Source organism: Aythya ferina (genome assembly GCF_964211825.1).
Source record: "Aythya ferina genome assembly, chromosome: 13".
Taxonomy (NCBI): Eukaryota; Metazoa; Chordata; class Aves; order Anseriformes; family Anatidae; genus Aythya; species Aythya ferina.
Genome location: NC_140311.1, coordinates 12602290 through 12627735, shown reverse-complemented (window position 1 = coordinate 12627735; position 25446 = coordinate 12602290). Strand labels below are relative to the sequence as shown.

The window sequence follows — 25446 nt, the reverse complement described above, 5'->3', positions numbered from 1 at the left end:
GAAACCAGGCCATTTGTTTAATCAGCATGTCATTTGTTTAATTAATGACTTCAGCGTCCTTTGCAATGCCCTGATTTCTTCTGGAGGTCCCTCATCTTTAAGTACTTGCAAAGTCCTGTTCTGTTTAACTTGTGAAAGCTGATACATCTACCTTCTAATATGTTATGATGGTTAAGAACCACTTATTTGAAGTGTGTGTGTTATGTATGCATTGTTTACATGTATATATACACATCTGGGTTTGTAAACACCTGGGAAAATAGGCAAGGAACCATATATATATATATATTTATTTATTTTCCAGGAAAAGATTTAAAAAAAAAAAAAAAAAGTTTAATCAATCCAAATTTGGAAGTATTTAGAAATTCCTGGAAGTAACAATAACACAACTGAGCATATGAAATGCTTTAAAGAGGAATTTAATGGAAACAAAGTAATTCCACAAAATCAAGTTAGGATTTATTTTCACATGGTTTGGACTTAAAATAATTCCAAAATCATGTTAACTGTTGGAGTGGGCAGATGACTGCTGTGGAAGCATGCATTTTTTTATAGACCTGGAGATTAAATGAGAAAGTAAACCTGCACAGTTTGTTGGCTTGAAAGTTACTGTGGTCCTCTGATGTAGTAACATCAAGCATCCTTCTTTCTGAAAATTATTTAAACATTGTTTTAATTGAATCCATGTGTTTTATTTATTAGAGCTCAGCACGCTCGTCTCTTCAGCTCAGTCTGTTTTCTTCAGCTATAAAAGCCCTCAGGTAAGTAACTAAGAAGTACACATGCAGAAGAGGCCTAATGAATCACCAAAAATACAACTACTAAGAGCAAACTTCTTAAGGGCAGCAGAGGTACAGGGCCAAATCAGGATTTAAAAGAAAGGAGAGGACTGGGTAAGGATTTAAACCTGCGTGTTCCTAAGGAATGGGCCACAGCGAGAGAGCTGAGCACAGGGGATACAAAGAAGATGGCAAATAGCTTTACAAAACCAGTGCCTAAAACTAATAGCCACCTTCCAGATTTATTTCCTTTCTCTGTATTTTATTTTTCCATCATTTCCTTCTTGTTCAAATGAAAGTGCCGTGTTTTTAAATACAGATAAAAGCATTGAGCCAGGCTCTAAGAGGTCATTATGGAAAAGAGCAGCTAGACCATATACTCTGTGTCTGCTCTGAGGCAGCTTCCATTCCTACAGTGCACTTTAAACTGCTTAGCCTGATCTAATTTGAAGTCTCCCAAGATATAAGACCCATGCCACTTCCCTTGGGAGAATTGAGGGGAGACTTGAGAACAGTCTTCAATTACTGAGAGGACTGTTGCAAAAGAAGAGAATAATCTGTTCTCTAGTTTTATGGTGGATATGAACTTAAACTGTGGCCAGAAGGATTCCAGTTAGACACAAGAAAAAGCTTTCTAATGGTGAGGACTTTGTAGCACTGAAACAGATTGCTCAGGCAGTGACACAGACTCCGTCTTTGGAGGGTCACATTTAAGAACAGATTAGCACACATCACTTGGGAATGGCTCAGGCAGAACTGATTCCTGCACTGGCACAGGGATGGGTAGCAGACGATGGGATTTCTAAGACCCTCCCCAGCCCTCTTGCCCATTCCTTAGTTTGATCTCTCTTGGCTACCCTTACTGCCTCTTGTGGATGGCAGGCTCACAAAAAGGAGGAGAAGAAAGCAACAGTCCCGGTTGCTCTCTCTTCTCTGGCATTAGCACACACAAAGGCAGTTTCGGCACCAACACTCTGCCCATTTCATTGGTGGGCAGCCGGAGGAGCAGGGAGGAGGAGCAGGAGCAGCCTGGCATGCATAGCTAGCAATAAATGCACTCGGTGGCTGCTGCTGCTAGAGAGACCTTATCTCTGGTATTCTCTCTGTCAACTGCCTTAGCCGGTTGTTTTAGCTCTTAGCTAAATCTGCTCCTTTAAACTTTCTCCCATTTTTGGTTACACAGCATGTTAAAGTTGTGTTCAGAAAAAAAAATTAATATATGATGAGTAGATGTTCCAAGGCTATTACAAACTTAATGTTACAGCTGGTGCTAAGCAACCTACTGCCTTGATGGAATAAAGATAACCAAGTGAGTTACCATTTATTAGGGCCTCTATTAATGATTTATTAATGTTTTATTAACTATTTATCAATGCGATCTTAATAAAAAGTGTGTCTTGTTTCACAGTATCTTTCTACTTCCTGCATTTATACAAACCTGATCAAACTCTCTCTGCTGGGAAGCCAGTAATACATGAGGGGCAGCCACATTTCGTGTGTGTGATGCATACTGAATTAAAAACTATGTCAACCTGTTTCATCTTTGGGGAAAGGCTACGGAAAGAAAGAAATATATATATATATTTATATATGTATAAGCAAATGACACTAAAGCCTAAAAGATCACAAAGGCAATAAAACTAAGGGTTGTTTTTCATACATATTCCTTATGAAGGAGTGGAAAATTTACACAAGCATTTGGGAATATCCTGACCAGTCACCTGTCCTGCTTTATACTGGGCCAAAGGCTTCCCGAGGAAGGTATTTAGGACATTAGGACATTACTGGTAGAGAGAGGACTGATAAGTTCATAGGTATGTATTTGATTATCACGTTTCAGTACTTCGAAAACTTCTCTGCATCAAAGAGATTCCAAATATTTTTCTCTGTAGGGAAAACAAATAAGTAAATAGATTAAATAAATAAATAAATAAATAGAAGCTTTCAGTGATAGCCTAAAAACCTCCAAGAGAAAGTCAGCCTTCTTGGGGTGAGTATTACGGCAGAAACCATTTTACTCATGCAAATATTTTAGTAAATTTATTACCAGTGGCAAGTGCCCAGCACATATTTTTGGAGGAACAATGTGGCAGCATCTGCAGCGATGCCTCTGTCATACTAGAATTTATCTTGCTGCTGTACCAAAAAGTACTAGAAAGACATTTGAAAATACAGTGCACACACGCACGAGTTTCTTATTAAAAAGCTAGAGTTTATTCTGCAAAAAGCAGCCATTTCCCTGACTGTAATCTGAAAACACGATGTTCACCTTGTGGATTTTCTCCATGACAACAAATAATTCCCTGTGCTCGGCTGGGGAATGGGATGCATTCCATAGCCTCCCCTGGTAAAGAGCTATTCTTTTCCACATTAACAAGGAGGGGAAGGACAGACAGAAATAATATTCAATGAAAATGAATATAAAAAGTGCTTTGGAAGCTAATAGGGGTTGACTATAAACATTACAGCATATGTTTTCCTTTCCTAATTTGCTAACATTTGGGAACTGGTTACACAAAGAACATGATAGCAGCATGGACATTTTCTTTTTCTGTTGAGCTTTCCCATACTCTCTGTCTCCTGTACACTTCACATTTTTCAATATGTTTTCCTCATACTGTAGCTTTTATAACTAATAACACTCATATTCTTTGCTTAGAGCATTTAGAAGACAATAAAATATAGCAAATCATGATTGATGTACTTACTGCTCTAACCAATCTTGTGTAGGAGAAGTAAAACAACGCTCTGTTACACGGAGAAGGTACCGTGGTTCAAGAGCCTGTTTTAGGGGGAGAGCAATGAAGCTACCCCACATGAACCCACCACTGGCTTTCCATTTTAGCAAGTCTTACACATGCCTAAAATTAACCAGAGCCTACATGTATATGATAGTGTGTCAACATTGTCAAACCATTTCTCTCTTTGCTGGGTCCTGAGTCCCCAGCAGTTCACACTGTGCACACACTACTCCATTCCCAGGCTCCTCTCTGGAACAGGTCGGATACTTCTGTCCAAGGGGATCAGGATAATTTTCTTCAGAACCTACCTCAGGAAGATTATATGATCAAAAACTACCCTGAATTTGGCTCACACTGCACAGGACAGTCCTTCAATTCAAATTTTTTTTTTTTTTTTCTCAAGCACCTTCTTGTTCATTCTTGATGTTTTCAGGAACATGCAGCACAACTTCCTAAGGATCCTATTATGGGGGACTGCAACACAACAGTTCGGGTTTTCGTTAAGATTTGTTAAGGATAGGCTGTAACGGCAGCATGCAAAGAGAGAATTGTCAAAGCTTTGAAGTTTTGCCAAGCACATGTGATGCTGGGCTATGCACACACACATATATATTTTCACACACATATTTCCATGTAACTGTTCTACTGGACAGACCTATTGGTGGGTCAGCATCATGGAACTGCCAGAGCACTGTGGTCCAGCTCATCGGGAATGCTGGTGGAGGGGTGTTCAGAGCTGTACCTTTTGTCTGTTAGAGCTGAAGAGTCAGGCATCTTTCTTCTGCCGTTCTTGGTGACTACACTCATGACTCCATTGCCCTTTCTGTAGTATCAAGTCTCGTTGTGGACAGTATTGCCATGCAATACCTCCTGTTCTCAACAGCTTCTCATCCCCAGTGAGACGCACGGCCGTATCCCATTGATTTTATTTATTCAAAATGATACTTACTTGTAGCCATCTCCAGGGATGGCACATCTAATTTTCATGAGGGCCCCAAGAGATAGGAAGTATGCACTGAACTGTTAAATACAACATAACATCCTGGCAGTACAACTGTATAATATAAACAAAGGCACAATAAGTAATAAAAAGCTAATTCTTTTAAAAGTTACTAATACCAACATATAATTTCATCTTTGCAATTTAAAAAACATTGGCAACATTTCTCCAAGTAAATAACCAACTGTGTTTTGAAACTATTCACTGCTGGCACTTGTTTAAGGGAATCTGGTAATTTGTTCCATCCATCCTGAGCTTCACAAGCAAAAAAGCATGTCTTGAATTGCCTGTTTTCTTCTCTGAAACTTAGGGTTCACACCAAGAGGAGAACAGAACTATAATTTACAGTTACAAAACAAGACTGCACCTACCCTGAGGCGCTCCACTGTGCACATTTATACAACACATTACACCATCTCCTTTACGTTGCCAGATATAATCAATTCATGTTTTTTTCATACGAACAGCAGCAGTGAATTATGTAGTCACATGACAATGCTTTATCCATGTAATTTATTACAAAAAGCATTTAATTTCTGGAGCCACTTACACCAACCTAGTGAAAAAATAACATCTCCTAATTCAGCATCAGGAAAAAGTAAATGGCTAAACTACAAAACATCTTGTTCTGTAGATTTAGCACAGAAAACTTTTATGTTGAGCACTACGTTTTAGACCCATGTAGCCTGTTTATAACCCACATCCTGACAATATGATGAAATTCAGTCTAAAAATCCTCCGGAATTTGAAAGCATCGACTTGTGCCAGAAGACACCAGCTTTAGTCTTAAAACAGGAGCATCAATTATCTGAAATAGCATATATGGGGAAATGAAGAAACCAGGATAGGCAACTCTTTTGAGCTTAAAGCCAAATTCTTTTGCATAAGCCATGATTCGCTTTCATTAAAATTGGACTCCAAGTTGCTACTCATCAAATACAAAGAAATGAAGCTATCACACACTGCTGTACAATACTCATTGAAATCGTTTACAAAAGCTGCTTTTTTTTTTTGCCTTCAAAATCCAGACTCTGCCAGATCTCTTTTATTCTGCCACACAAGCAGTATTGCAGCATGGGTTTTCCTGAGGGGCTGTGTTTCTTTTTAGCGTTGTTTTCCTCTGACTTGATTCACTAACACCTCAACTGGAATGCCATTAAAGAACAGCGGTCTGAGGCTGAAGTGAAGATGCAGTGATTACCCAGAAAAGTTCAAACCTGCCCTTACAGAAGCTCTCCTTTTTCAGTATTATATTTTCTTAACCTGTGTGATGCTTGCTCTCGCTGCCAGCCCTCCGTATGTCCCCACTGAAGACTTGGTTCTCCCATAGAATATGAAGAACGCCCTCTCCCCTATAGCACGATTACCTTCCCAGAGCCTACATCAGAGACTGCAAATGTGCTGAGGACAATGATTATCTCGTTATTTTTGTCTTATGCAATGTCCAGGACAGTGGTGAAACTTCACAGTGAATATTGGCTGGACAGTCGTAGGTTGATACCTTGATCGGCATTCAGCAAGCCCTGGATGGCCAGAAAAGTTCACACTGAAGCCCGATCATCATATCGTCTAGTTTGGCATTCCGTTTTTTTTATAAGGCCAATAGCTTAGCATGTTTGCCAAGAATAAACCATAGGCTCTCACCTGTAACAGAGAGGGAGAGTCCTTGCTGCCTCTCACACTCAACCCTTTAATTCTTTTGTCTTATAGAAAGACCTAAGCGATCACCTGAAACCCCACCATACTGCCTGGCATTCATTGCAGAAATTTTAGTCTTTGGAAAAGAACATACAGTTTAGTCTTGATTTTCTTCTCCTCACTTGTGCCTTGAAGCAGATCTGTTCCTACATCTGTGTGTCCTGTAAATCATGCCAACACTACCCTTTGATCTGCTCCTGCAAAGCCAACAGGTATAGCAAAAATGTACGTATGTTATAGAAGATGTTTTGATACAACATACACTTTTTTTGGCATGTCAGCCTTACCCAAATAAGCCAGCTTCAAGAAGAAAACTGAAGCCAAAACTAGCTGAGCTTTTTTTTAATCTGCCTTAAGGTATGGAGGCTCCAGAGTATTTCTGGTAGACAGATTCCCACTGTCACATGCATGCATTTGATTGCTCATTTCCCAGCTCATTCTTTCTTACAAAGCTAATGTGGCTGAGGTTGGAAACGTTAAACACTCAGAACCGCCACTAAGACATATGACAGCCGGAGGTGATGCTTGGTCCCTGTGGGTCCCCTGTGTGGGACCAAACCTCCTTCAGGATTGCTTTCCATGCCTATATTTTTAAAAACCATCCATTAAAAAACTACACTGACACAGACTAACTCCTAATAACTGGGCAGATAACCACCAGAGTCCATAAACTTCCTGCCTCCAAACATTATGTCCCGCTTCTCCTGCCCCCGGAAAGCTAGTTAAAAGGCCAGAAAAGCACTAAAAGCAGTAAGTTTGGTGCTCCAGCATTTGAAAATTGCGTATCTACATTACTAGACAATGACATGCATTGTCTTTGTTGCTTCTAGCTGGCCAAAAAGGAATAGCAAACTGTTCATTAGTAATAGTTTATCAGGGGTCATATGAGCAATCTGGAATAAACTTGGAGCAACCCCAAGAAAAGACCACCCAGTAGACCCATGGCTGCTAGTCAGCTCTGAGCAGTTAGTGCTATTTGCAACTCCAGCTGGTGTCAAACAGTGACAATTACCAGTTATCATACAAAGTCAAACTGGAATAAACCTGCCAAAGAAAACCATTTTTTTTAAATTTTTTCCAGTACAACATGCCATTTATTATCATGTTTGAGCAATTACCAAACGGAGTTGTTGATCTCACTTTGCTGATGGGATGCAAAGGCTAGATGCAGTAACGTGGCTTTCTTTTTGAAGATTAACTTGTGTATTAAGTGAAAGACACTATAAAATGACAATGCTGCTCAAAAGGAGACAGAATGATACATTTAGTGAAATTCCCAGTCTAAGCCTTTTCAAAGAGAACAAGCAGTTAGTATAACATTCCTAAGGGTTCCTGTATCCTTTCAAACATGATAGCTTTCTTGTAGTTTACACTTATCACATTAAGAAAAATGGTAATGAGGAGATTATGACAACTTCTTTTAAAAGCAACAATAACTCAATTGCCAAGGAAAAAAGAAGAGTGATAAATATTTTCATGGAAAGAAGCCTCCAGTGAATGGCTCAGTGATGAAGCTGTGTTGTTTTTTCCTGAACTCAGGAACAACAAGAGGCTGCTTTCAAAAAATAAAATAAAAAATCCAAGCACCAGTTTTCATTTCATTGGTAAAACACTCCTTTTTCAGATAAACTGGCAGCTCAGTTCTCTTATTGAATAGATTAGGGACTCAAGAGGTTAGAAACGATAAAATACAGGAATAAGTGGGAAGGGATTAATTGGCTAAATTTAAAAAAAAAAAAAAACACTACTGGGACTGTTTTGCTACAAACCAAACACCAAGTCTTTTTTTCTGAAGCTCAGGAGAATATTGTTAAAGGTTACTGTACCTTGGGGTGTGGGATGCAAACATATTCTTTAACAGGATATACTCATGGAAAAGAAATTCATGGACTACAAAGCCTAAAGGGGCCTTTAACACTCAGTGCTTGTGTAATAAATTCCAGCAGAAGATCTCAAAGCATTCCTTACAAGAGGCAGTACCCCAACTTTCCAGATTGGCTCCAGTAGAGGAAATCTTTAAAGAAGAGCTGTAAATTGTTGAAAACAGGGTTTCTAGTGACCTCGCTCCAGGAGCCCTGGTAAGCAAAAGAGTAACACTTACAGCCAGCAGAATAAACAGGGCATGCAGAATGTTGAACAAACCCAAACCTGGGCACCTAACTCTGAACCTCACATTCATGTTTGTAGTCAGTTTTTATCTCTTGCCTCTGAACAATGGTCAACAAACACCTGGATGCTTTGAACTAATAAAACCATCTTCCTTCCTAATACTACAGGCTGACATTTTCTTCAGCTGACTTTTTGCAAGGCTGGGTGCCTGGATGACTGCTTTTAAATCAAAAAGAAATGTGAGAAATTCCTTGGGAAAAAAAAAAAATATATATATATAGATATATGTACATACAGCATTCTGGTCAGATTCTCTAGCTATCCAAAGAAATTGTTACACAGCTGACATAAATCAATGTGGCAGGATCTACAGGCTAATTAAACAAATGTGACAATTTTAATGTGACAATTTGAAAACGCTCAAAAGTGCCTCCCATCCACAGTGTGCATTCTTCTCAAATGCTTATTAAAAGCCATGTACTGTATTAAGAAATTGAAAGGAACTTACATATTCAATAAAAAACACGTAAATAAGTACAATTTGAAATATATAGCTCAAATAGATTGGAAGTTCATGAGGTTTCTCAGAACATTAAATTCAATGACACACTTTCCTTAAAGAAATGTTAGAAATTCTCTATAGAAATGGATAAGCCTCAGTAACAGTATAATTTTAAATATCTGATTGAGCCTGGCTTTTGCACAGTTAAAACACCAATAATTCCAACTGAAGACCTCTGTGCATCTTGCTAGGAACTAATTTAACTTTCCTGTGCAATGACAGTGTGGGGGAGGTCCTGCTTCCCCATTTCACTGAAGGAGCATCTCAATGTTATACAGAAAGGTTAAAGGTATAATGTTTTATCGGAGTGTATATAGTCAAACATTCATCGAGAGGATGTTCAAAGAGATGGAAAGATGGACCATATCAGTCTTTCACTGGCAGGGGTGAAGTGGTGTGCTCTGCAGACTTTGCCAGCTGAAACAATCTCCACGAGTATGAAGGAAGACATCTTCAGAAAGCTGACTATGCTGCAGAAATGTCTTAAAACCTACAGATTAATAGCAAATAGCAAAGAAATAAGTTACTCCTATATTAAAAAGGTGACATCCAGAGTCATGGCCTTCCTATGTTGGTTTTGCAAACCCCATGGAAGCTGGCAAAGCCAACAGCGTATCACCATAGCACTCCTCCAAAGGAGAAGTCCACCTGCTCATCCAGGGGGGTCTCTCCAGAGCTAAGAAATACATTTTGGCCTGTGTCTCAAATGATGTCTGTGGTCTTGACTAAGAAGAAGAGATCAGGAGTGACTTGGGTTAAATTTAGACTGCAGTAGGTAAAGGAAATGGCAACAAAAATCCTGGATATCTGCTATAACAGAGTACTTCCCATCCATTTAATCTAAGATCAACAATGAGATTCAAAACTTTAACTTCAGGACTACTCCAAGTGTTTTCTTCCCTGTCCTGTTTCCTTCACCTTCCTGTCTAGCCTTATCCTACACTTCTGTTTCTGTCGGCTAATCACAAACGCATAATTTAGCCTCCATGAGCCCCACCAGCTTCTTCAGCAGTGCTGACTTACGGGAGGCCTCCCACCCAGCCCTTAGATCTGCAGTACTTGCCCCTAGGCAAATGAGATAAAGGGCTCAAAGAAGACACTACAGGCTTTGTCATTTCACACCAAAATTGTTTCTAAAGCATGCACTCATTCCAGAAAGCCTAACTCGATTTTAATATGTTTTCAATGTCTTCATTCTGTGCCTAGAGCAATTTGTTATGTAGAGTACACATTATTAATCTACTTAAATGAAAGGTAACATTGCTAGCAGTTTAAACACTCAATGCCCATATTTAACCATGGTTCATTTTGACAGGACAAGATGAAATAACAGAAATGATTAATCTGAGACCAGAGGAATATTCTACTACCTATATTTCAAAATAGGACTTGATTTTTGTGCCTAATACTTTGGCAATAAGATGTGTAAGATGAGCATACTAGCTTCAGGTGGCTTTTCTGCTTGACCTCACTGGATGCCGTGCCAATATTTGTTGTTCCTGCTCATTTCAGAATCTGCAGCAGTACTCCAGGACAGGCACACAGAAGGTTCTGAAGTTCCTTATCATGTTTTTAAATAACATAAATTAATGCAGCCCACAAGGTCCTTGAGGGAGGATACCCAGTACAGATAGAGCCAAACACTAAAGCAGTGCAGAAGTGCTTAATATTTTCCATTGAGTTCACCAGTTTGGTCCTTTTTTTTTCTTCATGGGAGCATACAAAAGGTCAAACTTCATCGGAAATCCAGAGTCCTCGGGTCTGTTTTCTCTCGCCCTTTAACTCAAAGATAAAGGAGTTACTCTTTATTTACAATGATGAAAAGGGACAGGAAGTCAGGTCCCATGGGTCCACAAATCTGAAGTAGAAATCTTATGGCTCTGTAGTTCTATGATACTTACCAAACTACAAGGTCCCATCAAATGTTTTTCCCACTTTTTTTTTTTTTTTTTTTTTTTTTTTTTTGTCTTTTTCACTCCTAGTTATTTCTGGAATTACAAAAGTTGGAAGTATTTGAAAAGGTAGCACATGAAGTTACCAAAGTAACTTTTAAGTGCCACAGATTCTAAGTGCCACCTGATCTTCTGCAGAAGCTGTGAAACTTACCATCATCTTTAACTCCAAGACAGTGACCGTGCTTGAATCATTCTCTTGTTCTGGTCTGAGTTTTTGAATGTTATTTTTTATATTTTCATCATAACAGAGCACTGAATCAGAGTGAACACGTTCAGTGTGTAACGTGCTGCCATACATATTGGATTATTTTTGAGGTGATTGTCAATGAAGAAGAGAAACTAGAAGTGCTTGGGTTCGGTGCAAGAGATGCTGGAGACCTTGGACAGCAGGAGAGAATTAATGGGTTTGCATTTAGTCGAAGGAGATGACAGTCCTTTCATTCTCTGCAGGAGCAACAACACATGTCCAGATGTCTGCAGTGTCAGTTCACTTTAGAGTAATTTTAATAGCAATGGTAAATCTGGCAGTGATAGCAGAATTATGTAATACTACCGAAATCAGTGATATTTCAATTTGGCACTACAAAAAATATGATAAAATATTATGCTTAAGGAGATAAGAAAATGGAATACTGAGTTTGACATAGGAGTCTGCAGCCTCCTTCTCCTTTCCTGAATACCTTTTGTCATATATGCATTATTTTTTTTTTGTTACAGTGCGGACATGCTGCAATAGACCCACATAATGATCAGATTTTACATTTTGAAGTTCTTCACTAAATAATTTCTTTAACACTGCTATGAAAATAAACCCTTTTTCCTGCAGGCTGGAATCAGATCCTGCTTGTCTGTTCTGACAAAGGTCTAATCTTTTGCTGCCTTACATCTTGAAGAGGCACTTACCCTATACCGTACAGGTGCAAAATACCACCTTTCGAATACAGAAACACTGCACACCCACGTGCATTTGTCAGATCAGTCAACCTTTTCTTTCCACCCCATCCCCAACAGCATGAAGCCTGCTTTGCATTGATCTGGCAGTACAAAGTGGGTTTCTAATATGCATCTACATCACAAGTGAACTCCTCGCACACCCTGCCTGTGCCATGCCAGCAGTGCAGCTGTGGCTCACAAAACCTACCGAAGGAGCTAAGTACTTGAGCACTGACTCATGCCAACCTCCTACTCAGCTAGCTTAAAGTTAGCTCTGATGTTTCTACATTATGTACCTCAAGTTAATACAGACAGCCTGGGGATAATGCTTCTGAGATGCCTTTCTCATGGTGACATCATCATGCTGTCACTATGACAGTGGACGGTTTTGAATAATCCTGTGCTGCTGTGTTTGGGTGCAACTTGCGGTGGCCAAGATGAACCTCCATGCTGAGGGCCTGCTCTAGGCTGGGAGGACCTAAAGGCTTCCAGATCCCAAAGAACCTTTTGCTCTTTAAGACTATACCGGGCTGTCTTCAAATGACTTCAAGTATTGATCTCAGTGTGCCTGTGCGTATACGGCTAGACAATGCAAAAAAATGCTGGGAAAAAGCTTCTTTTGACCTTCCTGGAATCGTTGATGAACACTTATGGTAGCACTGAGATGAGAACTGAGCTGCTCATTGACTGATCCAGGAAAGAGCTGCTCCAAAGAACTACTCAGCATTTCCATTTTTCTGGAGTAGAAATGCATCGAGAGGGTCATCAGAGCAAAGGACTGGTTGCTGCTCTCGTGTATGCATAAAGTAATGTGGGATAACTCCTTTTTATTTTATAACAACATCAGCAACATAGATGGAGTTGCTGCCAATTCATACCAGTGTGGGAGGAAGAAGAATTTAATGAACTCAAATGAGATCAGAGGTCAGTGGAATTACCCCTTGATTTATTTCGGTGTAAGAGCAGAAACTGTTTCTGCATCCATTCAGAAAATGCTGGTAAAAAGCTGAAAAAGCACTGGCTTGGCAATTGCTAAGAAATTAATAGTTTTTATCCATCCAAATCTTTCTGTGCATAAGCAATGTCTAAAGAAAAAAGAAATAAAAGCTACACTTGTAACCCATTGCCTTTTTCAAAGCAGGCTATTACCTGTTCCTTGCACGCTTCCAAAGGCTGCATGCCAGACAAGGGACAAAGGCCACAGATACACATTTACACGTGGGTTAACTTTTCAATCCATTTTTTCATTTCAACAGAAATAATAAATCACCTTATCCTGGAGAAAGAAGCAGCTTGACACAAAACATACGGTGCCGGGCTATTTTTATAGCACACCTAAGACATATAGGGATTCATTTATTTACTCAGCTATTTAAAAGTGGCTACTCTTACTCATTCTCTGGACAGCTAAATGCCAGGTTGCTAAGTTACTGTTACTTGACATCATCTCCTCCCCAACGTGTTCCCACATTTGACAGGTTCACATGATTTACTAGGCCAGTCAGCTCGTTATTCACTTGTCCAATGACGTCTGGATAATCATTTTAAATTCACATCATGTCCTCCCCAGCAAGCCCCCAGATTCCACTTGAAAATATTTAAACTGCTTGTCAGCTACTAAGTGCATTTGTAACCACACCGGACAGCATACCTGTATTTTTCAAATTACAATTATTATAATTATGTTTAGCAACGTTCTTCAATGTCGGTTTGCATTTTAGAAGAGAAAACAATTACTGAGGGGCAAATAATGGGCTATATCTGTTACAGTCTAATTTTGCCCTGTGAACAGCTCACCTCAGCTATGGATGATACATATTAAATCCATTAGTGCTTTCAATTGGCATGAGGAAGGTAATACTACACATAATTTACCCAGTCAAGGGCATTCTCACCTGCTGATCAATTTACATATTCTCCAATGTCATTAGACAGGAGCTAGTCATCAGAAGAATAGAGGACCATACAAATTATAGACTTTGCTCATTTGACTCCAGTCTTTTTTATTCTAATTACAGTCTAAATTATATCTAGGATTTGTTTTACTTCCAGACTAGAAAGCTTTTAATTAATATCACAGCTGTCCACATACCATCAGAAGTCCACCAAGTTACTTGATGCCTTACTACAGCGAATATGTACCTACAAGAATTCTTTTGTTCCTCTAAGCAGGGACAGATTTTCAGACAGAAGTGCCTGCCCAGATGGTTAGCAACACAGACACGATAGCTTCATGTACACAGACCACAGCCTCACTTCCGCAGGATTACATCTAAACAACTGCCCAAACACCTAACCCAAATTTTCAATTCATACTACAAGCCCTCAAGAAATTTTATTCAAAAGATTTCCTTTCTTTTCTTTGCAGTGCTGTATGCTTATCCCCTCTTCACCCAAAGGCAAAGCAATGCTAAGGGAGGTTCCTTCTGTGCTCTCTGTAGGCAGAAAAAGGGTCCTGCTAATTTGCACCCAGTGTCACACAGCCGTATACTACGCACACCCCTACGTCCGCATCAGCACACCTTCAAGTAATGCGTACCGACAGCAAGGCACAGATACAGAGCACTGATATAACCAGCACAAGTAACAGCTCTAGAATATTGGTTTAAAATGTCAGTTCTTCCTCCCCATCTGCACTTGGTATCACAACATTTCAATGAATTCATCTTTCAGTAGCTGCACATAGCAAGTGACAACTTAATTTAAATCTATATTAATAAAAGACGAGTTACACACGCACCCACTGTTGATTGCCTATCTTCCATGTTAGCCACATGTTCAAAGCCATTATGTTGGTTTCAAAAATAAGCCACATTTGGAACAAAAAAAAAGTATACTGGCCATCATTCAGCTTCATCTTTTAATTTGGTGTTAGCAACCTGTGTTGGATGCAGAGCTCCTGTCCAATGTTTATAGCTTGGCCTTAGCTGTACAACCAAGATTTTAATTTATCTTATTGTATTTTGTTTTAATTTTTAACAACATTCTCAGCCATCCTTGTTAGAAAAGCAAAATCAACAGGAGACTGGACTGCCATTAACCTTTGGTTGTAATATCATGAACAGTCCTTAAAGCAGTTACACAAGATGACATAAGTGGCTAAGTGTTTCAGGAAATCTGCAGGACTGTGAAATTTTGTCTCTTAAGACTCAGGGGTCTGAGTGGACTCAAGACCTTTCCCCTCGCTCAGCTGGAAAGTTTTTACCATAAACCCAATTAAACACTGTTTTTTGTTTGTTTTTTTTTGGTTGGTTGGTTTGGCTTTTTTTTTTTTTTTTTAGGAGAAATAAAAAAGGCAGAGATTAGGAATTGCAAACCTCTACAATTACAGAAGCCATTAATCAAGTTCAGCTTGAAAAAAAGAGCTCTGTAAAATCAGAGGTCAGAGCTTAGCTTAGGTCCCTCTTGTAAAGTCTAGAAAAAAAAACCTGCAAGAGTTACTATGCCTTTCTGAGGGGCAGAACTGAATTAAGCCACTTAATTTCCTGACTAAAAAAAAAGGAAGAAAAGAAACCCAAACTTCAGGGCATGCAATGCCAGGGCAGTGTAGAAGCAGGCTCTTGGGGTACGCAGCTCAGCAGCAGACATGGTCGGGAGCAGAAATTGCCAGTCCTTGCCAGCTGCTTGCTAAGCAGCTGTAGAAGTGACACCGAGTACAATGGTGTCACTTTGGATTAAAAGCTGCGTACGTGAATGCGTAATGCAGCCAGATGTTTGGGGCTGAACTCTCTTTTCTGTTGCATGGTCGTGAGTGCTATTTCGCAAGCGATGTTGAGGCAGCAGTGAGTAAAATAAGCTCCATTTACTTCAAACTCAAACAGTTGGCCCGGAATGCACACTGTTACACCCCTACCTACCTACCTTTGGGACATCACTGCCTTGTAATCCTTCTTGTGTTTATCTCTGTGACATCTCTGACAGGGACAGAAATTATAATACATTTATTTTATTTTATTTTATTTTATTTTATTTTTTATTTTTTTATTTTTTTTTTTTTTTAAACCTGGGGAAGATGCCACCGGAGAGCTAAGGCCCACATTCCCAAAGGCTTTTCAGAGCCTAAGTAAATGGCCAGAGTAAGCCAGAAAATATCTGTCAGGGCTGAGAACTTAATCCAGGTTCTCAAAGGAAAAATTGCTGCTGCAACCAGGGGCTGTCCTTTCAGCCTGAGTCTGCTGACACAGGTCTTCCACAGGAAGCCCACAGACTGGATTTTGACCACTGCTGAGCATCACCTTCTCTCTCTCTCTTTTTTTTTTTTTTTTTTTTTTTTTTTTTTTCTGTGGCCTATCGAGTACAATATGATGCTCTGCGTGCAGCCAAAGCACATTTCCTACTAGCTTATTCTGCAGTATACATTTGACAAGAACAAAGCCATCGACAAAACTCAGGTACTTCTATAGCACGTGTGTTTCAGCACCACACAAAACTGAAAGCCTGAAACGCTGCCATCAAAGGCAGCCGGTCGGAGCTGGGCCTTGCTCAGCCTTTGACGGGCAGCCACAGAAGCGGCTCTGTGATCAGCAGCTTTCGCACACCCAGGGTCTCGCTGGCAGCCTGCTTGCAGGCTGGTTACAAGGAGCCTGCAGATAGTCTGTCAGCGCCCAGAGCTGCCTGACGCCATGCCAATGCCACACTAGGCCGCCCTCACCGCATCGTGGCACTCAAAGCCCAGAAGTGCATGGGGCAAGGCAGCACGTGCCCCAGGCAAGCCGTGGCCGAGTGCCCACAGTGTGCCGAGCCCATCGCTGCTCTCTGCCATGGATGGCTTCATATGCTCCTCGAGAAGGCTTCTGGCTATGCCCACAGCTGTGGCCAACAGGTTTGAACCAAGTCTGGGTGGCAAGGTTGGGCAGCACCCGTACCCGGTAGTCAAGAAGGATCTGCCATGCTGTATACCTCTTACAGGTGCCCACTACTTGCCCTCTGCAGCTCCCGGAGTTGTGGAGACCTGCCAAATCCCTGCTCTGTCCTCCCCAAATCCCCCCGGGTTTAACAGTCTACTGATGGCGGGAGGTGCTGTCTGTGGCAGCAGGGACTCTGCAGTTGATCCAAACCCACTGAAGATGATACAAAGCCTTGTGCCAATCCCGGCAGGTTTCAGAAGGAAGCCTGGGAAATTCTGTCCCTGTTTGTTGACTCAAATTATAGTCGTGGGGTAGGAAACAGGATCACCTCCTCTTGATTAGAAAAAAGACATTTCTGCTTCCTGTGATTTATATGCACTGTTCCCACATTAAAACTGTCACCTGGATGATTGATTCCTGAAATTTGCTACATCACATTTCCTTTTGATGCTGCCTACTGAAAACAACTGCTTTCCCCAGCTAACAAGTCATTCATTACAACTATAGTAATGAGCCTAATTGAATTATATAAACAGAAGAAGATACTTTAAATGTACCAAGTATTTCGCGCTGCCTTTCAACATTTTTTTTTTCCTTTTGCTCCCTTAGTGTTCTGTAAGTAATAAACTGCTGCTCACTTTGAATGCTGAAACTAAACTTTATTTATTTCCTCACATTCGTTGCTGCTGGGTGTGCACACAGACACATATTCCTCTGTTACTACAGGTCTGCATGTGCATGCTCGCCTGCTGCTTCGACTTCTGCAGAAACACTGACAACTCATAAGGACATCAACACCACCCCGAGATAATGCGTGTATACAAAACAGGAGCAAGTTTCCACACAAACAATTGTACTGAGGATTGCAATGAACACTGCAAAGCCTACTTCATTTTATGAGCAAGAATATGTCCATGTCTTTGTTAGCGTGTTTGACACAACTGCTGTACTTCTCTTCAGGTCTGGGTGAGTTTGCACCAATTGCTCTTATTGAAAAGTATATGGCCACCACAAATTCCCAATGAAATTTTATCCCCTCTACACTGAAACCATCAGGTGGGATGGGGTAACCCCAGGAAGGCAGTTCTAACAAATGGGAAACTCACACCATGAGGATAAAACCCTAAAACCCAGATAGGAACTGGTGGGTTGCAAACCTACACACAGACAAAATCCCGCTGATATCAGGGGACCCCATATTTGGGGTGTTTGGGGAAAAGCCCATCTTACTCTTAAGGTAAGGCAGATTTACACATATACAACTCATTGTCCACACTCCCTTTTTCTTGTTATATGTTCTTGCAATTAACTGCAAAAAACTGCTCGGTTTGCAGTTATTGTTTTCATTTTCTATCTTCAAGCACTAACCAGAGCTCCCAGCAAAGAAGGTCTTAACAAACCCATGAGTGCTGGGACACTGCAGTGGGGGGGAGGAAGGACAATTGTAGGCCAGTATAGGAGAATTAAGGCAACTCCACCTCAGGGCGGGAGAGAAATGCATTCTGGAGAGAAGACAGTCTGAGAGCTTAAAAAAAAGCACAGAAAGGGGTGTAAATGTTGACCAAGACAAGTTGCAGATGTACTGGGAGAAGGAATATTAGAACTGACCTTACCCAGTATGGAGCAGTCTGAGCCTACAAGACCATGTCTTTTTCATACAAACCCACTAAAGTGTTATTATTTAACTACGCTGTTAAAGACAGCCATATAACACTTCTCCATGAAAGATGAAATAAGAGCACTACAATTATTAAAAAGACACAAAAGCAAAGAGCATTACTCACCCGCAATATTTCTTCCACACAGCTGGAGTCATTGGGAAGGGTAACCTAGGTTTAAAGAAAAAAAGAAACGTTTAGTCAGGCACTGGATGCAAAGTTCAGTAGTTCAGTGGCTAACTATACAGGTGAAGAGCTAACAAGAAACTTCCTCTGTTTGAAGACTGCTGTATCCATGCTTGCTGCCTACCAAATTTTCCCGTTCAGATCAACAAAAATCATCAGCAGGACTCATTTTGACACTTGGGTTTTGTTTTGTTTTGTTTTTCTTTTGCAGTGCTTTGTGCTAGGAATGACACTTTTGAAGCAATAAAGTACTCTGATTTCCTCACAGTTGAGAACTGGCACAAGAATTGCCTGAAACTTCAGTAATTGAAGAAGATCCCACTGTTACTCCTATCAGCAACCTTCAGAGAGAAGACGAGGCTTGGTTTAACGTGCAGCAGGCTGCGGTGAAGGACAGAGGTGGTAACACTTAGGAGAAAGCTGTTATCATCAACTATCTTATCCTACAGTTTAATACGCTAACAGCCAAGACAGCTCTTAAAACTTGAACACATACTGTAGTAAAATACTGGTTGGACTATAAGGGCAGCTGCTGATTTTGTTGTCCCTCACTTCATTGGCCTGTTCCAGGTTAAGTATCATGTAAAGGCTGAACAGCACACAGGAACCCAGCTCAAGAGGCTTGACAGATATCTCTTCTCCCCTTAGAAAGACACATTATGCTGATGCGCACAACCAGACTCATGCACACACACAATGCTGCCCTTAACTTCTTCCAATTTCATATACTCATTTAAATGGTAGCTACAGCATTTGCCACAATCCCTCACTGCAAGGTTATTAAACAGCACAAAAGCTCTAAATACTGTGAACAATTATGTAAACAACTGACAGACATGACCTGTATGTGCAACCATTTTGCAGTATGTGCAGCTATTTACAATGGATTGCTATCATGGCCGTGGAGCAGGGGAGGAAGAGACAATATCTGGGGGGGAAGTACCAAAAAACAAGTATAAATATTGAGTAAGGCTTTTCCACCCCTTGGTGAGTAGCTTGGTGAAGGACACTCATGACTTAAATGAATCCATGTCATCCTAATCTGCTACAGAGCTTGACCAAAGCATGACCATGTCTTTCCTCCTAGATTTCAACTAGCATTAATCTTCAAGAATGAATTCCTACAGCTACAAAAGTCAAAGACCAAGAAGATCTATTAGGTCACCACGTTCATTCCCTACTACTGTAGCACCCTTTCCCCATATTTTCTAGTACTGTGTCTAGTCTAACTCAAAAACTGTAGGGAAATGGATCTCCTATTCCTTCATTTAATAAAATGTGGAGTAGTGTTTTAATCTATTTGGCCCTTTTTTGTGATAACTAGTTAAAGCTCTGCTTTCAGAGTCACCTCAGCCTGTCTGTAGAGCCCTTCTAACTACTTACTTCCCTTTTCACTTACACCATGCATAGATATGTAGTATTATAGTCTGCTTTTTCTGAATATTGTATGTTCAACTTTTAGCTTCTTTCCCAATAAGATTTTCCATTCCCTTGGCTTATTTCTCCACTGTTCTCTGAATTTCCAACAGTTCATCAATATCTAGAAAAAGATGTCGTGAAGTGAACATGGCCACCCTGGAGGAATATCAGTGATTGTCAGCAAGTACAGATTATCATTTTCCATAATGCCATTTAAAAACACTCATCCAAAGAAAGAAAGAGACTTATCTTTTGTCCCAGTTTCTACTCTACTCAAGTTTTACCCAACAACCCTAGGCTGAAAGCTTCCAGTGTACGGTCAGCATTAACTGCCATAGGCATGGACTCCTCCTTCATACTGCATTTCTTGGTATTCCAGCACTTCATTGTCCCTCCCTTGATACACTCAATTAAATTTTCCTTAAATCACTTCTTTTTCCTCTCAATGTCTCTAAGTTCTTTGCTAATCTGTGTTTTCCATACCTCATACATAACTTCCCTTTCAGAGAGGAATACAGTTAAATAAAATATCCCTCAGATTAGCAAACATGGGTATTACTGCAATGTGTAGTGGGATAACAGAAGTACATATGTCTCTAATACACTCCTGATATTTTTTCATTGAAAAATTAGTATGTTGGAATATGAGAAAACAAAACAAGTATTCCCCCAACAATCTCACAGCATACACACCAACCACAAAATCTCTCACAGCAGTAACAGGAGCAGCTCAAAATCCAGCTGAGTTGGTCAGACTGGGAAAAATGAGAGCAGCAGAGGTACAGCAGCCCTCTCTTTACATCTCTCTCCTCCCTCCTGTTACACGTGCCATTTTCAATGGTTAGCCCCAACACTGTGTGTATTCCTTTGTTTAAAAATGTCATAATTGTGCCACGGCCTGAACACAGGGCAGACCACGCTCTTACTTGCTTCACAGAGCTCTCCCAACCCACAGCCCTGTTTAAGTTTATGTTACTCCAGAACTAATGATGATGATAATAATAAACATACCATTCTACTTTAATAAAGCCCACTATATATTATGCAATCACAACCAGCTTCTGCTGGCAGCACTTGCTAATAACTTTAAATGTTCATGCATCAATTTAATTGTGTTAATGGCAAAGAAGATTTTAATGGCTTGACAGAACTTTTGTTCCCTTTGGCACTGCTTTGTTTTGAATCACTGGTATTAAAGTAATGCAAGATGTCAAAGTGCTGTGATTGTCATATAGGGAGATCCAAGTAGGAGCTAGCACAAAGAAGAAAACACTTAGATTGATGCAAACATTAAAAGAATAATTATTACAACATGGCTATCAGAGAGAAGATCAATGTAAGAGTCTTTCAGTACGTTACTATTAATGGAGTTCTCAAGAAATTAGACCATTTTTCTAAATCCATGCTGCAGTTGCACATTCGAAGAGACTTGAAAGACGCAGGCCTATTAGAGACTTAGAAAACCCCGGGGAAAAAAAAAAAAAGGAAAAAGCAACCTTCCAACCTTTCAAAGTATGAATCAAAAATTGCAGGTTAATCGCCTATAAACATTTGCATTCAGCAAACAAGTGCAAGCAGGCCCACAAGGCCCACCACAGACTGATCATGAGAGAGTGAACCACAGTAAATGGTGTATTCATCACCTACCCAACCACTAGTGCTATAACAAATTGTTTGTATAATTGCCATATTCATCCAGGAGTTTAATCAAGATTGGACATCCCATGCTACTACTTTCCTAATTTAATAAAAATTGAGCTGTTAGAAAATATTATGTGATTTTCCACCCTCTCTCTTTGTTAGCTTTCATCAGTTACCAGATTCCAGTCAGAGGACCAGAACTTTCATTTCTGCATGCTTTTGGTGCTTCTCGTCCCATGTGAGCAGTGTGGTCTAACCCAGCCAAAAGGACAGGTTCCAGGATTTTTGCCTCCGTATGACTGAGCAGTTACACCTCACATCATGAGCTCCCCTCTCAGCCAGCACGAGCTCCGGATTGAAGAACAGTGAATATTACATAAGCTGCAGATCTAAGTCCTGAGGTAATGTAACTTCAATCAAAACAAAAAGATTTCACAACAGCTACATGCTGCACTGAACTTATCTTTCAATTTCATTTTAATCTGGCAAAACTCTTTTGCATCAAAATGCTTCATGTTTGCTTTTAGATATTGCTTCCAGGCTTAAAAAGGGGAAAAGAAAAAAAAAAAAAAAGAAAAGAAAAAAAGAAGGAAAGAAAGAAAAGGTCAGATGGTCAAAATCTACCAGCTAGCATTATAAGGCTCTCTTCACATTTCAGTCTCATAAGAGAAAGAACAGAACTTAAATGACGTGGAACCAAAGGCTTAATGTATGGCTTGGACGGCTCAGTGCTAAACTTTAAAGAGAGGGAAGGAGGGCAGAAATATAAGAGTGAGGGCATAATAGCTTTAGTGTTATGCAGATCAAGTGACATTGGGTGAATGGTTACAATATCTGATGAGTCATGTTGATCTAACCTTCCATTTATTCATTCATCAGTTCCTTGACCACTCTTACCTCCTGGACAATTTATAACCTGCATGAGATCAGATTTTGTTTTTGTGGCCACAGAAAAGTCACATAAGGTCTCTTTTCTCTTTTTCTTTTCTGTCTGCATTTTACACCAGACAGCAGGCATTTCTTGAAAATGTTAGCAACAAAATCTTCCAAAAGACATAACAGAAAAGTCTTAAAACTTCAAATGTGGTGCTGAAAAGCAGAAATGAATCATGCCTTTGCCAGAACTGACTGACCACATTTTCATCTGAATAAACTGTTTGGGAATAATCCCTCTGGCTCTAGTGGTGCACAACTGGCATTCAACAAGTAACCTCTTGTTCTTATCTTTGTTTTATCGGAAAGACAAATGTAGCATGTTATGTGATTGTAGGAATCCACTCCCACCTCCTGCATATATGAACACCTATGTGCTTGTACATCACGAGCTCCACTTGCACTGTCACTTTCTTTATCAAAGGACCCATTCTGACTCTGGGCAGATGAAGCTCACAGTGCTGTTTACTCCTTTGAACAAAAATTGATTTTTCACTTGCTAGTAAGAAAAGATCCTGTGCATGAGCCTTGATTGATCATTTCCAGTGTGTGCCACACAGTATTAAGAAGAAAACACTTAGAAAACCAGAAGCAGCAAAAGGCTTCCGAGGAACAGACAGTACTTGGTTTTTTTTTTTTTTTTTTTTTTTTTTTTTTTTTTTTTTTAAATATATTTTTACAGGTAGGACAGCTTTCCTCTGATGGCTATCAGTACCTGCTTGCGTGTTCAGGGTTCGTTTCCCCTCTTTAGTCATTCACTACATCTTTTCTAGACTTACCCTTTTTCAGATAGCCACCTGCCCCTCAGCTGTGATCTGGCTATCTGTTTCTCCTCCTGAGGAAGACTGTTTCACATTTACTTGAAGTTAACTTCATACCACTGCACAGAGCCCACTGTTCTCATCTCCTTGGGTTTTACAATTCATGCTTTTGTCTGCTTCCTGCCTTGTTAATATTTTGTCCCCAAAGGGTCATTCATGTTAAAGACACCTGAAATAGATGTCAAGCTAATCTCACTTGCTGGATGGATCTTGGCTCTTCCTTACTAACATTAGTGCAAATGGGTATGAATGGGAGCAGCAAAAGAGCAAGGAATGAATATTGCAGCCTAAATGGTACTTTTTTTTTTGGATGTATTTGATATTCATGAGGTTATCACCAACATATATTAGTACTGTATGTTTGGGCTCTGGAGGAAACTGAATGAAGTCAAACATGGTGCTATTAAAAAAAGAGAAAATAGCTCCTTTGGTATTCAAATACATATATGTGTTTTTCACAGGGTTATTAATTCTCAAGGGAGTCATTTGTGGGCTCCAAATAATGTATATTCACTGTTTTCCTTCAGTACCTCCACCATCCTGGAACCAAAGTACCATGAGAAGACTACGTTTCCCATTATTTCAACCCAAAAAATATCTCCTGGGGCTTATTAAAAGGTCTGTGAAAATATATACTTTGTATATATAAAGAAATTAAGAGAGAAAGAAAAACTATTGCCTAAAACAAAATACAGAGAGCTGCTCCTCTGTTCCACCTAATACAAACACTGCACTGTGAAGAGGTTGTGTGTGTCAAACAGGCATTTACTGGGGAACCTGGGAACAAGGAAAAGTTTTAAGGAGTGGACCAAGTTAATTCATGTATTGAGGCAGGACCGCCTGGCCTGCAGTCAGTGCTGCTTTTTCAGTGCTAGATGGAGAAGTATGTGCCTCTTCCCTCGAGTAAAGCACATTTAGCTAGGAAAAATAACTTACTAGTGTGGTCCAAACTGTGACTGAATCAGACTCCTGCTTACTTTAGTGAACTTCCCTTAAAGGCCTCTAGTTGAGAAGCCAGAACTGCCCACAATGGGTACCTTCAGCTTTATACAAAAGCCAATGACTCCAACACACTCCCCTGCAGTCCCTTAAGTAAAAAAGGTGCCGCTACACCAACCTGGGGCACAGAGGTGCTACCCCACAATCTGGAAGGCATTACAGGTCCCTACAATGAGCTCAGCTTACAACAACCTCCCAGTCGGAGCAACCTCAACTGCAAGGACAACATTTTTTCTTTGGCATTTAGTTCTGCAACAGCAACCTTTAAGCTGGGCTGACCTGGATGTGACGATTATATTTTCCATGTTCTTCCCACTGCGCGTTGTATTTAGCCCATTTTTTCTTTCTCATTTCTTTGATGTTGTCTTTTAAAAATACTATTTCAATGTGGATCAGCATGAAATAGTCTCCATGAAAGCACAATATGCTGATGTTCAATTTAAACTCAATGGTTCTCCATTATTTTCATGCAGCAAATTGCCAAACTCTATTAGAGAGAGAAACCTGATAAAGTGATCTCTCACTTCAGGGTCTCCTGGGAGTAAGGCTGCACGTTTTACTTATGGAATATTCTGAATGCAGTATTTTAGAGGCTTGCCGTGATGATAATACCAGAGTAACCGGTAATGTCGGTATTCAGCCAGGTCCAGCAAAAGTGCCATTTGCAGTACGTTTGATTTGTGACCAAAATATTGACTGCTTGCATAGAGGCTGGCGCATCCTATTTAATATTGACAAAGAACAAACAAATTGGGAACAGTCTTCCTTCCTTTCTCTCTCTCTTGTTCTCTTTCCTCAGTTTCCCCTCTCTTCCTCCCTCTCGTTCTCTTTCTCCATCCCATCCTCCTCCACCCTCCAATGACTGCAAGTACTCATTTACTTATATAATGTAAGTACCTTCTCTTATGTACCTTATTCTGGGAGCGGTTACCTTATATGTTTCCATTAAATTGATGATAAAAAGCACACTGACCTAAAACGCCACTGTGCACTTGTCCACTTTAAACATCAAAGCCTGCCTAGCAGACTATGCAACCCTCTGGTGCGGTGAGATATATGGTGTGGCAGAAATAAAGATCAAGTGTCTGCTTCTTGTCTTACTTCTACCAGTGTGAATGAAATCTAACTCCTCTGAAGACAGTGAGGCAGCTCAAGTACAAAAGGA

At 40.2% G+C, this 25446-nt stretch overlaps 1 protein-coding gene across 6 annotated transcripts in view; it reads right to left on the bottom strand.

Moving 5' to 3' along the window:
- AFF2 (ALF transcription elongation factor 2) overlaps positions 1-25446 on the bottom strand; it is a 434150-nt gene that overhangs the window by 137056 nt on the left and 271648 nt on the right. For all 6 annotated transcript variants that reach the window (XM_084535140.1, XM_084535139.1, XM_084535136.1 and 3 more), the window contains exon 4: positions 18409-18453. In XM_084535140.1, the coding sequence (XP_084391266.1) occupies positions 18409-18453 (45 nt within the window). The remainder of the gene's footprint in view (positions 1-18408; positions 18454-25446) is intronic.